This window comes from Micromys minutus (assembly GCF_963924665.1).
Source record: "Micromys minutus genome assembly, chromosome: 16".
NCBI lineage: Eukaryota > Metazoa > Chordata > Mammalia > Rodentia > Muridae > Micromys > Micromys minutus.
The window spans coordinates 35745535-35760291 of NC_137985.1; the positions used below are offsets into that span (position 1 = coordinate 35745535).

A 14757-nucleotide genomic window follows, 5' to 3' on the forward strand; every position below is an offset into this window, starting at 1 on the left:
AGTGTCTGAGACAGCAGAAGCCAGGTGATGGCTTCCTCCTACTTGGAGTGTGGAGGGAAGCAGGTTAGAACTTCCATGATGACAGAGAAGAGATCAGAGCGAGAGTCAAGGGGATTTGACTCATAGAGAACACTAGGGATGGTTAAAAAAGCACAGAGGCCAGAGAGCCACCATGGGCAGTGTACTGTGTGCATTCTGAAAAGCAGAGGAATTCAACCAAGGCTGAGAGCAGTTTCTCTAATCAGTTGTGATGTCTAGCTGAGCTCGGTGACTCAGGCCTGTCATCCCAATGACTGGAGGGACTGAAACAAGAGAATCTCAAGTTCAAGGCCTTCCTGGGCTTTTAAGTGAGCTCAAAACCAGCCTGGGAAACCTAGGAAGATACCCTCTCAAAATCAAAAGAGAACATGGGACTGAGGAGTAGCTCAGTGGTAAGGTACTTGCCTAGCATGCTTGAGACTCAAGAGTCAATGCCCAGTCTCAGAATAGTCACAATCTCTGCTCCACTTCTAGACCTAAGCCAGCTTTCAAATCTAGAATCCAAAGGCTGAAAAACTAAGAGATCCCCAAAAGGAAGGACTGTACAACACTGTGACAAATCTATACTTGAACAAGTCCCTCAGTTCAGCTTCATAAGAGACTATACACTCAGGAAAGGGAATTCCCAGACATGTTAAGGACTTTTAGGCAAGGGGTTCAAATCAACATCAATAGCCAAGGAACATAGTATGAGGAGCCCAGGAGAGAAAAATAATGTCCTGAAAAAGGTTGGCTTACAGGCATCTGCAGACCCATTTAGACACCATTTTTCCTAGTCATGAAGGTAAGTGGAAAGCCTGTAAAAGATTACAGCCTAGGTAGTGAATACACAGAGAATGCATTCTGGGCAGAAGGGGAGATTAGTGGGTCAAGATTACTATCATCTTAACATACAAGGACTGGTGGGTTCTACCACATCTCCACTCAGGATGGATGCTCAAGACTGGCTGTGAACTAATGCAGCCTGTAGCGTCCTTGCCTATATGCTATCTTTTCTGGAGCCAACCTGGCTTTATGTGCACAGGTGAACCATTGGGATCAAAGGCCAGCAATGGCTTCCATCATATGGACAAACTGCAACACACATCCACAGCTTTAATGGAGGGTGATGGGAAGTCTCCTATCACTCTAGTTAGAGTCTGATTTGGGGGCACCAGGGCCTGTGTTGAAGCCTTGTTTCTCAACACAGACCCTTTGAGAGTTGGGCTTCAGGAGAAGTGTTTCAGTGAAGATCAACTTACTATCCTGTGAGAGTAAGTTTGAAGCCTGATAGGACAAGGGCACCATGAGAGTGGGTTGTAAAATTTCTGCCTTCTTTGACAATTCTCTCTTCCATGATGACCTTTCCTCTTTTCGACACATCTAAAACATCATGAGCCTACCAGAAGTCGAGCAATGCCAGCATCATGCTCTTGGACTTGAAGAATCATGAGTCCAGAAAACTTTTTTTCTTTACAACTCAACTTGCCTCTGGCATTCTGTTATAACAACAGACAATGTATGGACACAGACACTCACCTTCTTTCATAATCTAATGCAAAGTGTTCTGTACCATCTGTGTCCCCAGTATATCACACTGATTCAGTACATAGTAACAAACTTTGGCATCCTGAGTACAAGGAGCCATGGGTGGCAGCAGGTTAAATGTCTTGGTACCATATGCTCTAGAAAGTGGAAGATAAATCCTTTAGATTCAAGGGTACTGTTTTAATAAAACTTTCCAAACCAGGTGGCCAAGAACATCTCCAATGTGAAAGGCAAAAAGTACTTATTTTATAGCTATAAAAAACTCTCCTTTCTTTGTGTCTTTGGGTTCTGAAGGCTATATATTCTAGACCCAGGAAAATTGCTCTAACCCTGGAACTCATCCAGCATGGAGAATGGGAATGATTCTATAGCAGCCCAGGCTACAATGCAAACAGCTTTGCCACTTGGGCCATAGGTCCAGCTGACCCTTTGATGTTGAACATGTTAGTAATGGAAAGAGATGAAATGGGTAGTTCAGAGCAAAACCCGATGGTTCAACCACAGTGCAGGGTCCTAGTGTTCTGTAGCAAGGTCATGCCTCTGGCAGCAAAGAGGTCTGTCTCTTTCAAATCAGTTCCTGGCATGTGACTGGGGTCTCTGATAGGCCATTTGCCCAAGAGACAAATGGCCATGTGTCCCTTTCTCTTAGGATTTGAACCCATTAGACCCAAGGTCCACAGGCAGGTAGACCTCAGTAATCCATTCTAAGGCAGAAATGATACAATGAGAATAGTCGTGAACAAGCTGCTTAACTGGGTAGTTCAGGCTCTGTCACCAGCCACAGTGGTACCAATACCCTTGCCCCAGATGTCAGATCTCAGATCTTGCCATGTAGATGAAAGTACATATAATAGTCCGAGGTGAAGTTGGGATAGGTGGTGTGTGTGTGTGTGTGTGTGTGTGTGTGTGTGTGTGTGTGTGTGTGTGTGCAGCAGATAGACAGTACCTATGTGCTAGCCTCACATGTATGTCTTGTGTGGTTCCATGAGAATGTTGGTAATGTTGGCAATGAGGAGGAGGCATCTTCCCAACGCGTGGAGCTTCGGATAACATGTTGTGTCTTGAACCTTGTACTGAAGGAGAAGTGTTTTGAGGAGACAGTATGTCCACACTCAGAGGCACTGCTGAACCACATTGCCAGCTGGGTGGTGGCTTGAAAAGTTGGAAAACCAGGGACAAGGATGCCTGGACTGGAGACTTGTGCGTAGACAGAAGGGAATGAACACAGCGTGAAGATCTTTATGTCATTTATAAACACCCACAAGAGCATCTGCTGCGGAAGAGGGACTTGGTAAGCAGCCCTACTCAACTGGATGACATGAAGCCGGGGTTGCCAGTATTGATCCAAGAGGTACATTTCTAAGGTGCCACAGCCATGGTGATCAGGATAGAGGGGACCAAGAGTATGAATTCCCATTTAGTCAGACTCTTCTGGTCTTCAAATGTCCAATCTGTGGAAGACAGAGCACAGCCAAGTCCCTTGACATGCCACTGTTCCTCAGGGACAGTTACTGACCTTTCCACAGAAAAATGATTAAAATTGAACCACTCTTATCGTGGAAGACTGAGCAGAGATAAAGCCCTAGTTTAAATATTTATAGTTTAGATACAAAGTGTCCTCCAAAGGGCTCATGGGTGCAAGGCTTGGTCTGGATGCTAGCAGTGTTCGGAGATAATTCTTTGGGGAGGCAGCTGAATTCTGAAGGCTCTGACATTGACTAATGCTCCACAGGTTTAACATGTTTTTAAAAGTATGGGGAAGTTACAGAGTTGTGTAGGAGAGCCAGGTGGGAGGAAGTAAGTCACTTGAGGGCACATCTGGTACTTGGTTACTTTCAACTCCTTGCTTTCAGGTTTTTCACAAAGCAAACGGCCTCCACAGCATGCTCCTGGTAAGGTGATGTTCTGTCTTATCCCATGGCCCAAAAAGATGGATGTAATCCCTTGGTCCAGACAGTCCACGATTGGAATATGTGAAACTGCTTCCTTCCCTCGGGTACCTGCCAGAGTGATAGTCTTCCTAATGCATGCATGTGAGCACGCTTTTCTTGCTCAGAGGCTTGAGCCAGCATTATTGATGGAAGAAAGGCTTACAGGATGCAAGCTCCGGAACACCTCCCCAGGAAAGGCACTTCACAGCAAAGGGGCTGTAAATTTGGGCCTCTGGCAGTGGATATGCCCGTGAGATAGGAATGAGATGATGCCAGCCCAGGTGAACAGTGAAGTAAGTCGATTGAGAAGCAGGTGCAGCAGGCACAGAGAGTGCTCCCTTAGCAGAGACCATGGCAAAAACTTGCAGGACCTGCAGGTTAGAAGGACAGGAGGGCTATAGGGCTGTAGTTATATCCCACTTAATAAAGTGGGATTAAGGAGAAATAAGGGATTAAGGACCAAAGCTTGGGTCACTCGTTTTGGTGCCTCTTGGCATTCGTTTGCTTGGTTGTGACTGGGGGACATGTGCCACAACCCCAGACTGAAAAACACATGGTTCCCAGGGTCTTGGGATGTTCTCAAATTAAGGTTCGGATGAAACTACCAGGTAAGACCAGCGCACAGCAAGAACTCAGGAGCTCTAACTTAGTCAGGGTTTCTATTCCTGCACAAACATCATGACCAAGAAGCAAGCTGGGGAGGAAAGGGTTTATTCAGCTTACACTTCCACATTGCTGTTCATCACCAAAGGAAGTCAGGACTGGAACTCAAGCAGGTCAGGAAACAGGAGCTGATGCAGAGGCCATGGAGGAATGTTACTTTTGGCTTGCTTTCCCTGGCTTGCTCAGCCTGCTTTCTTATAGAACCCAGGTCTACCAGTCCAGGGATGGCACCACCCACAATGAGCTGGGCCCTCCTCCCTTGATCAGTAGTTGAGAAAATGCCTTACAGCTGAATCTCATGGAGGCATTTTCTCAACTGAGGCTCCTTCCTCTGTGATAACTCCAGCTTGTGTCAGGTTGACACAAAACCAGCCAGGACAAGTTCTCAGATGGGAGGAATTCACAGACATCAGTTATGGTCCTGCAATCAACTGCCATGGAGAGCGGCTGTACATCTTTCTCCCAGGTCCCCGCAGAAGCAGGAAGCTCAGAGGCTAGAGGAGTCTCTCCGCTGTGCATGAAGAATTTGAGCTGTTCTTCCTTCACGTGAACAGTGGAGAACAAGTGCACCTGAGAGACTGACTGTTCATCGATTTCCAGGAGACTGCAGAGTGTGGTGTGCAGACAGCTTCCAACAACCACCCATCCAGTTCCCTCAACACGTTCAAAACGGCATTACGTTGTTGTTCTTCTGTTCCAATGGCTGAGGAAAATCATTGGGAAGACCTAAGTCATTTCTGTTCAAGGAAAGACTCAGCTAGCATGACTTCCTTGTTCTAGAACATTTCTTGGATGGAGCTACCTTTGATGGATCTGCAACTCAGCCTCAGAGTTTTTCCTTCCGCATCCTGATGCTTCTCTGTTCTCCAGGTGTTATTCCCCACCATGACCTGCCCTCTGCCACCATATCCCTCCCCCACCATGATCTGCCCTCTGCCACCATATCCCTCCCCCAACATATCTCAACTTTGGCTTCCCAAGAAATTGAAACTGAGACTTTGGTCCTTGAACTCAATACAAGCTTTGCATATTCAGAATACACTTATTTCTACCACTCATTTAGTGACTAGTGAGGCCCATTCCCAAGCCGCTGTATCTACCTGAGTCACACAATTATTATCTAAGATAACATACATACTTTCCTGAGAAAATGTGTAATATTTTCCAGAGTAATACCAGATCTTCAAGGTGGATGGCATAATAGAGGAAAATACAGCAGTTGGGTTCCTTGGGGTTTCTACACAAAAGACAATAACACAAACAAACAAAAAAACAATCAAAACAACCCCCCAAACAAACAAACACCTAAACCAAACCCTCAAGATTCTTACATAAAGAAGTCCCCCTCTCCTATTGCCTTCAGATCTTCACTCCTGGTCCTCGGGGCTGACATCAGGAGATGGGATACACATATAAACAATTAGTATATCACCTTTTTTGTTTGTTTAGAGCCAAGGTTTATGCTATGTAACCCAGGCTAGCTTGGCATGTGCAATGTAGCTTAGGATGGCCTGAAACTCAGAGAGACCCACCTGCTTCTGCCTCCTATGTGTTAGTATTAAAGCTGTGCACCACCATAGCCAGGTAATTTTCCTTATTGTTGTGAGTGTGTGTGTGTGCATATGTGTGTTTATGTGTTTTCATGTATGTGGATATTTGTGTATATGTGTGTGAATATGTGTGTATGTATGTATGTCTTTGTATATGCATGTGTGTGTATGTGTGTATCTGTGTCTGTATGTGTGAATGTGTGTATGTGTGTATACATATGTGTATGTGTGTATGTATATGTGTGTATCTTTGTGTGTCTTTGTGTGTGTCTCTGTGCATGTGTGTATGTGTGTGCATATGTATGTGTCTGTATGTGTCTCTGTGCCTATGTGTCTGTGTGTGTGTATACTGGCTGGCTTTGTGTCAACTTGACACAAGCTGGAGTTATCACAGAGAAAGGAGCCCCAGTTGAGGAAATGCCTCCATGAGATCCAGCTGTAAGGCATTTTCTCAACTACTGATCAAGGGGGGAGGGCCTGGACAATTGTGGGTGGTGCCATCCCTGGGCTGGTAGACCTGGGTTCTATAAGAAAGCAAGCTGAGCAAGCCAGGGGAAGCAAGCCAGTAAGTGACATCCCTCCATGGCCTCTGCATCAGCTCCTGCTTCCTGACCTGCTTGGGTTCCAGTCCTGACTTCCTTTGGTGATGAACAGCAATGTGGAAGTGTAAGCTGAATAAACCCTTTCATCCCCAACTTGATTCTTGGTCATGATGTTTGTGTAGGAATGCAAACCCTGACTTAGACACACACACTCTCTCTCTCTCTCTCTCTCTCTCTCTCTCTCTCTCTCTCGTGTGTGTGTGTGTGTGTGTGTGTGTGTGTGTGTGTAAGGATCATAATGTGTATCAGAGGAGAACTTTCAGGAGTCAGCTCTCTCCTTCCTTTATTTCTTTCTTTGCACAGGATCTAGGTGCAGGTTGCTATGCCCCCACAGCAAGTACCTTTACTTTCTGAGCCACCTTGCTGGTTCAGGTTTTCATTCCTAAAAGCAGATTTTTAAAACCCAGAGTAAATATTTCCAGATTTTCCGTATTTTTCAGCAGAGCACGATGATAATATTTAATTGCACACTGCAAACATTGAGTTTAAATGATAAAATCAATGCTTTAGGATCCTACTTTCCAAAAATTATTTCCCTAGGTTCTATTTCTTCCTTTTCTGGCCACATTTGTGTTCTATATTCTGGGTCTGGGCCAATATTGATATGAAAAATATGCAGTTGGATCTTTTTAAAAAATCTCAGAGTGATGCTTATTAATGTTTATTTATGAATCAGAATACTCCCTAAAGGCTCAATAATAAACGATGTTCATATCTGAAATTTTAGTCATTTTCTAAAGTCAACTTAAGTGTCTCTAATGGAAAAATTCATTATTATTCTGTGGTATTGGGATGGAACTGGGCCTCAGCCATACCAAGTAGGTTCTTTACCATGAAGTTAACTTCCTAGAAGCAGCTAAGCAGTTAAAATTGTAAATTCTAGGTACACTCATGTAGCTGAAACCTCAGAACTGGCTTTCTTCAAATAACCTTGTTAGCACACTAAGATTGGAAAGGCACAGGCTCACCGCGTTCTCCACCCCCCAGGAACAGCATGCAGTCATTCTACAAGACACTTCAATGGCAAGCAAGAAGCAGCTCTGACCAAAGCTTATTACAGAACAGAAACACAAGATTTTAGGGCAAGTAATCTGCCTTCCAGGGGTACTCAGCAGAAACAAAGTGCTCACAGGCCGTTGAATGTAACACTTGTGCCTTCTGTGGCAGAAATGAAACCTCCAAAGTCAGGCTCCAGAGGAACAATGGTTCTCAGGATTGGTGATGTGTGAACCTCACGGTGATAATGACGTGGTGGAGTTGGCGTGGTGGAGAAACAACTGTAGTCAGCGTATTTCCAGAAACACAGAGATCTGAAGTATTCTGATGTCCACTGATTGACAGGCTCAGAATCTGACAGACAACTGAAGAGTCTGTGGAAGCTGTGGCCAGTGGGGCCTGGTCAAGGACGGGTAGCACCGGTAATGTGCTTTCTGTGGGTCGATGTTAACCCGGCATTGTGCCCTGTCTTCCATGAACCCAGAAGCAACAGAGACCATTGGACTGAAGCCTGAAGAGTCTGCTAAAATAATTCCTTTTTCACATATGTATCTTGACACAAAACCGGACAGATGCCACTCATGACATCGGCCATGTGTTGACTCCAAGAGCCTGGGTCTACAAAACCTGCCTGGGAAGGTAAACTTATTATTAAGAGCCCCAAGCAGAGTGAAGTCATAGACTCTGCAGGGATGTAACACACAACGAATCATGGCACCATTATGTTCTTTTGGGTTTGTTCTATTGAGACAAGGTCTCACTGTGTAGTTCTGGTTGGTCTAGAACTCTCTATGTAGAGTGATCTCTAATTCGCAGAGGTGCACCTGCCTCTGCCTCACAAGTGTTGGGATTGAATGTGCAAGCCACTTTACATGTTAATTTTATATTATCCTACTGGAGAACAATTGATAATGTCCTTTAGAATTCTAAACGCTCTGGCTTTCTGGTACAAGAGCCTCATTTGTATGAAGACAGTTTAGAGATGATTTCAAATATTACAGAGGCACACCGAAAGCAGCAGAGAGAGAAGAGAAACAAGTGTCAAGGAACAAGGTACCTGTGATGGTTTGCATATGCTTGTCCCAGGGAGTGGCACTATTAGAAGGTGTGACCTTGTTGGAGGAAGTGTGTCACTCTGGAAGTGGGCTGTTGTTCCTGGCTTCATTTGGATGAAGGTGTAGAACTTTCAGCTCCTCCTGCACCATGTCTGCCTGGATGTTGCCATGTTCCCACCTTGATGATAACGGACTGAACCTCTGAACCTGTAAGCCAGTCCCAACTAAATGTTGTCATTTATAAGAGTTGCCTTGGTCATGGTGTCTGTTCACAGCAGTAAAACCTTAACTAAGACAATAAATACCCTTCGGACACATCACTGAATGCAATGAATAATTACATTGTATAAAGTGTCCTATTACAGAGACAGCTCCAAGATATACTTTGTGAACACAAAGGGCAAGGCTATGACTATACATAACCCATACCTTTGCTATATAAGGCGAAAGCCATTATTTGAATGTGTATTTGGATTTGCTGTTATTTGTGTAAACTCTGGGAGGACACATGAAATGACTAAAAGTTGATACACAGCAATTACAATGGGGCCTTTCAGTATCTATCTTTCTTACATTGGTGGAGTTTTGAGCCTTATGGAAGATTCCTGTTTGGAAGTTAAGTTTGAACATCTTAATGTCATCTCTTTGTAATGTAAAATATGAAACAAACTGGATTGTAACACAGCAGACAGTTTGCATTACCCTTGCTGTATTTCCTGAGGAAAACAGACACCTATCCTCAAGTGTGGCGTTTTTCTCTTTAGCTCCTTCACGTCTGTCTCTCCCATGGCTTTTCTCACTTAACACTGTGATTGTATTACCTCGTGTGATGAAAAAGCACTTAGGGACAAGGAGGCTGTGAAGGGTTCCACACATTCAAATTGCATTTCAATGGGTTTGGCAGGCCAGAGTGGATAACCTGTCTCCTCTATTGTGTAGGCAATATTTATACCACTTACATATATTCTCCTTCAAGGCCAGGGAGAAACAGCAGCAGCGACACCCTCATCCTCTGATAAGGGCTCCACTGATAAGTACATTTCCCACCCCCCCTTTCCTTGAAAACCGCCAATTGTGTTTCACTTGGAACTCTACCCCCCCCACTTTTGACTCCATACTAAAACTAAGAATAACCAGAGGTTAAAAACCAAATTAACCAGTATCCTTACCTCATATTTACTTTCATCAACAACTTCAATGACAAGTACTCAACATGGTATTTCAGAGAAGCAGGGATGTCAGTGGACGGGTGATTCTGCTCCAGAGTGAATCACGCTGAATATAGTCTCATGGAGCACTTGCTCTACAGCACTCACTGGAGGATTAAAAATGACTGTGTGGATTGGAAGATGGGGTTTCAGCACCAGCACTACACAGAGCTGTCAAGTGGCTAGAGCCAAGTGTCATTTAGTAACTCTGTCACTTTGGAGGTAAATAACTATGCATTCATTTCCCTCACTAGGGAAAAACAGGCACAGCACTGGCCACCTCAAAAGTCAACCAGGAAAGCAATGGAAGTTCCTTTGGGGGGGGCTAGAAAGGAACATGTGACCTCTGGAGTGTCTTTGTGACCTAGTAGCTGGAGGGGGTAACAGTGGCAGACGAAGGCTGGATGCCTAGACGCATATCTATCTCTTCAGTACTTGGAGAAGCTAAAGATAAATGGTAATTATATAGAATTCATCCTGAAAGCTGAGTGCATGCTATGCATTCTTTGAACTCTGTACAGAAAGCAGAAGTCACCTTAAACTCACGTGGAGCGAACCTACACGCTTCTGAAGTACCTTCCACGTGAACTTCACGGACACGAGCCAAGCCTTGGTTCATAGTTCTCAAAATAAAGTTAGTTCCTAGCAGTTTACCAAGAAATGGTTCAAAAACAGGGAAGTGTAAAATGTCCCAAACTCTAAACGTACAGAAAGTTATCTTTTGAAGAAAAATGGCCCTTGAGTAAAAACTGGCAAATTTGTACTTTATTAAAATGAAATTTTCAATCGTATTCAATAAAGAGGGTGCTATACAGAAACTCTGTCTCCAAAGGATAAATAAGCAAGCAGTGTAGAAATCTAAATTTTTGCTAACAGGTAAATAACCTCCCCCCCCCCCTTTTTTTTTGTTAAAGAAAACTTTGAATTGAGTTTCTGACCTCACTGAAATTCTCATTACCTTTGGTAAGATGGCCAGACTGTTAGTAGGTCAGGCCAATCTCCAAGAAGGCGCCCTCAGAACCAATGGTCATCTCTAGCTGTACAAAACCCACCACGTATCTTTGTGCTGTTGCTCCGAAAGAAACACTCAGAACACAAGGAGTAAATGGACTTGGATTTTTAATTTTTTTAAAGATTATCTCTCTATATATATTAATAAAAAGTGCAAAGAATAGACCTTCATGTTTAAATTATATTCTAAAATAAAATATATATATATATTTATATTCATATTTCCATTAACTGCAGGAGACACTGTAAAGGGCCTGAGAGTCCAGTCCCCTCTCCGGTCACTAGAATAAACATACATTTTAAGGAAGCACCTATGAAAAACGGTAGAATTCACAACATTTGGGGACACAGAGCTTCTGGGCATTCTTGAAAGCCGTTTGTTTGCATTTTGGTCTGACGTGAAATGAAGGGAAAAGTGAAGTTCATAAACAGAAATTACAGTACATGGGACTACAGAGCATTCTGGAGTCAATTTCCACTTGCCTGGGGGCCTAAGCTGCAGTGCGGAGAGCCGCACTCCTGTTAGGAAAAGGCAAGGCTCCCGTGGTGATCAATACAGCACAATCAAGTGCCCACTGCTCCCAGCATGGCCGGTAGGGTGACAAGGCTAAAAATCCAAGCTGGAACTGCATTTGCACTTCCTTCCCTTAAGTAGCCCCTTCTTTTTCTGGGTGTAGCATTACAGCTCTCTGCTATGTGGCTTCATTTTCACCAAAGGGTCTCTAAGAACTAGGGGTATTCATCTCTGCTGCTGTCCTATGCATTTATGCACTGGGCTGCAGAAATAGGCAACTGTGGGCCCCCCGCCCCCTTAAAGCAATCCAGGGTATCTCAACAACTCAAACATCCATTTGGAACACAGCTTCAGCAGCTCTGGCCACAAAGAGGACCCTGGGTTTGGATTTGGCTTTCTTGTGTTACTCCTTTCCTTTCCCACAACTGAAAAGAATTTCTGCTTTAGAAAGGCATGTTCTACGTGCCTCGCCTGAAGGCACATCTCTGTAATGCCAGTAAGGACAGCTTCCCGCCTCCTAACTGTCAACGATGTGCTCGAGCTCCCACTCAATCTGATGAAGTCAATATTACACACAGACTAGCGTGATGGATAACATGCGGCTCAAAGGTCCACGCTCTCCTCTCTCCTCCTTCTGGGTCTGTTATAAAAATAATTTTGGTTATAAATGTCTGCGCAGCACCGATTTTATTTTAAAACCAGTTTCTTTACTCAGCCGCCCAAATGAATCTGTAAATACGCATGCTCAAACAGCTTTCTCATTTACTTCTGTTAATTCTAAAAGGCCAAGGATAGCACTTAAGATTTTCTTAATTGGAAATGATTCGGCAATTATTCAAACCACCAATTACAATGCCCTAAAAATACCTATGCCAGTTGGATTGGGTGAGAGGTTCCTTTTACATGCAACTGTAATAAAGGATTATTAGGCCTGCAGCAGAGAAACACTGTTGAGTAATAACAGAAGATATGAGTTTCAAAGAGTAAAAAAGCCTCTCATAAAACTTTGTCATATATAAAATACCTCATTGTGACCAAAGTGTAAGTGCTTAGTGCCCACGCTGCCTTCTGCCCTGGGACAGTGGCTCTAAAGTTCAAAAGTAAGAGTGTGACTGTTTCCCAGGCTGACAAAGCAGTGTCTCCATTACAGTTTCTCCTGCAAACTCCTCCGCACACATACGCACAAATACAAGCAACCAGTCTTCATCTTCTTGACACAGTTGCCACACTTCTATTTCCAAAAATCTGTCAAGAAAATGCAATCACAAAATACCTGTCCTTGTCTATACCGGCCTGATCCCCACTGCCCACTTTTAGAACTCTGAGACAAAGTCTGCAGCAGGAGAACCGGCTTCATTCATCTTTCTAAACCCTTTGGCTTTCACCCTTAATGCTGCGGTGAATGCGGGCCTGCCTCAGGAGGCCCGGGTCAGCAGCTTTGGAGATGCTGAACCTGAAGTGCGGTGGCAAGCCAACGCCTGCCACATGGCGGAGGAACTTAAAAAACACAACTCCCCATCCTTGAAGAGGTCACACGGGTCACCTAAAGAGTTTACACAAGTTTGTTGGAGGGGTGGGATCACATAACAAATGTTGAAAGCCAAAACAAAACAAGAACAAAACAAAACACCAAAAGGAATCCAACCAGGTTAATAAAGAATGGAAGGCTGAGAAACAGGATTCAGAGCAGGAGAGCTGGTAAAGGACGGTATCAAAGGTCAGGTGCTCTCAATACACCCTGGCAAAAAACGCCTAGGGGGTGACACTGAAAGTTCATTCATAGGTTAGGCAAAAAAATCATTCCACAGGGGACATGAAATACAGAACAAAAACAGCTGTTCAATTAGATCATCACAAAGTCCCAAGGAAAAGGTGGGACCCATAGCTCCCTGTGATTACAATCTCCCTTTAGTGAGAGCAAGGCCAGGCCTTCGCTCAGGGTGACACTCAGGGGAACGCAGAGCCCCCAGCTCTTTCTCCCCCAATCCCAGCACTGCCTTCACCCACCCACCAGGCCAGCTTATCAGCCAATTCTCTACTAAGCAGTGCGAACCCAGAACTCTTCCTTCATTTCCAATAGCTTATGTGATAAAGCTGTCAGGAAATACATTCACTGAACATTAAGAAAAGACCCCCAGAACCGGACTAGTGTCAGGGAACAGGAGTGACAGCCGATCTAACACTGGAGGGGCTCCTGGGACAAGTAGTGGCAGAGAGGTTAAAGTGCCTGGCCCAGGCTTCCAGGAGAACAGCCATTTTCCTAGGGTTTAACGCTCCATTTCCATCTACTTCTCTGAGTACCTGAGATCAGAATCAGGCTGAAAATGCTTAGGATACTATAAACCATTTAAAACTGGGAATGAGAGGGGGCAAAACAAGCAAAACAACAATAAAACCAAGTTAAATTATGAACAGAGTAAAACTACCAGGTAAGTGGGTATGAGAACCGGACCTCAGAGCGGAAAAGGAGGAGGGAGGCAGGGAAGGAGCCCGTCTCTGGATGTGAACAGTGTGCCACCCCTCTGAGAGACCATGATGTCTTTGGGCTTAGCAGGAAAGAGCCCAGTGTCTGACAAACCCCAGCGACACAGTAAGAGTCGGTGATTTTTCATCTTTTTGGGGTAGGGAGAGGGGGGGGGGTTAACACTAGCTCACATAAAGACTGGAGATGCAGCCAGGTCTGCTAACTGAGCTGAAAAAATCTGTGGTAAAAAATACCAAAAACCTATCCATTCTAGGAAAAGAAAATATACAAAACCCCTCCAAAGCTAAACAAAAACCCAAAACAAAACGGAAATGTTCTTCCTCCTAAAGAAAGTCACGCTGGAAACAAACACCCTGCAGGAAGTCCTTATGTGAGTTTTTCCAAGGCTGGTCGAGGTTATTTTGTTTTTGATTCCACAAAAATTTTATCTCCATCCCTAATGCCAAAGGAGTGCAGGGCTCGGGAGCTGTACTTCATCTCTTCTGGGCCAAACGGGGCCTCATGGTCGAAGTAGTAGAGCAGCATGCTGCTCGTGGGTAACTGCACCAGAGTCTTCAGCTGTCTCTTCAGTTCAGCCACTGTCTGGTCCAGACGGATGCTCATCTCCTCCACCTGGTCATTGAAGTGGACTTCTACCTTCGCGCTGCTCTGGGGTCTTAGGTCCACTTCTGCCAAAGGCTCCAATTTCCCATATTTTGTAATGAGCTCATGATACCTAAGGGTAGAAAAAGAATGTCACCTTAAACTGCTCACAACACACACAGGCAGGTGATACCGCTACTGTCAGTCTCTTCTCATCCTGTCAGATACTGTCCCTTCTTACATGTAGATCTAGCTACTGTGTGACTGCTGTGTCCTGACACAGCTACTGTGCTGAGGCCATAGTAAAGCCATATGCTCATGGATAGAAACATCATCCTGAAGATTGTCTCCCGTAGAGGTTACCAAACACAGGAAGACCTGGATTGCATAAAACAAGGTGTGGTGCATACCTGTAACCTAGCACTCCGGAAGTGGAAGTAGATGGATTACAAAATCAAGGTCACTCTCGGCTACATAGCAAGGTCAAGGTCAGACTTGGCTATTTAGGACCCTGTATCAAGTAATTAAGTAGGAATGAATAGTTTGAGAAAGAAAACTAGAGAAAAATTGGGTGCTACAAAGGCCAAGGGAAAA

At 44.4% G+C, this 14757-nt stretch overlaps 1 protein-coding gene across 1 annotated transcript in view; it reads right to left on the reverse strand.

Annotated features, from left to right (window-relative positions):
- Window positions 1-10741: 10741 nt before the first annotated feature.
- TBCEL (tubulin folding cofactor E like) overlaps window positions 10742-14757 on the reverse strand; it is a 58357-nt gene continuing 54341 nt past the window's right edge. The window contains exon 8 of the mRNA XM_080930397.1: window positions 10742-14296. Coding sequence (XP_080786523.1) covers window positions 13978-14296 — 319 coding nt within the window. The 3' untranslated portion in view covers window positions 10742-13977. The remainder of the gene's footprint in view (window positions 14297-14757) is intronic.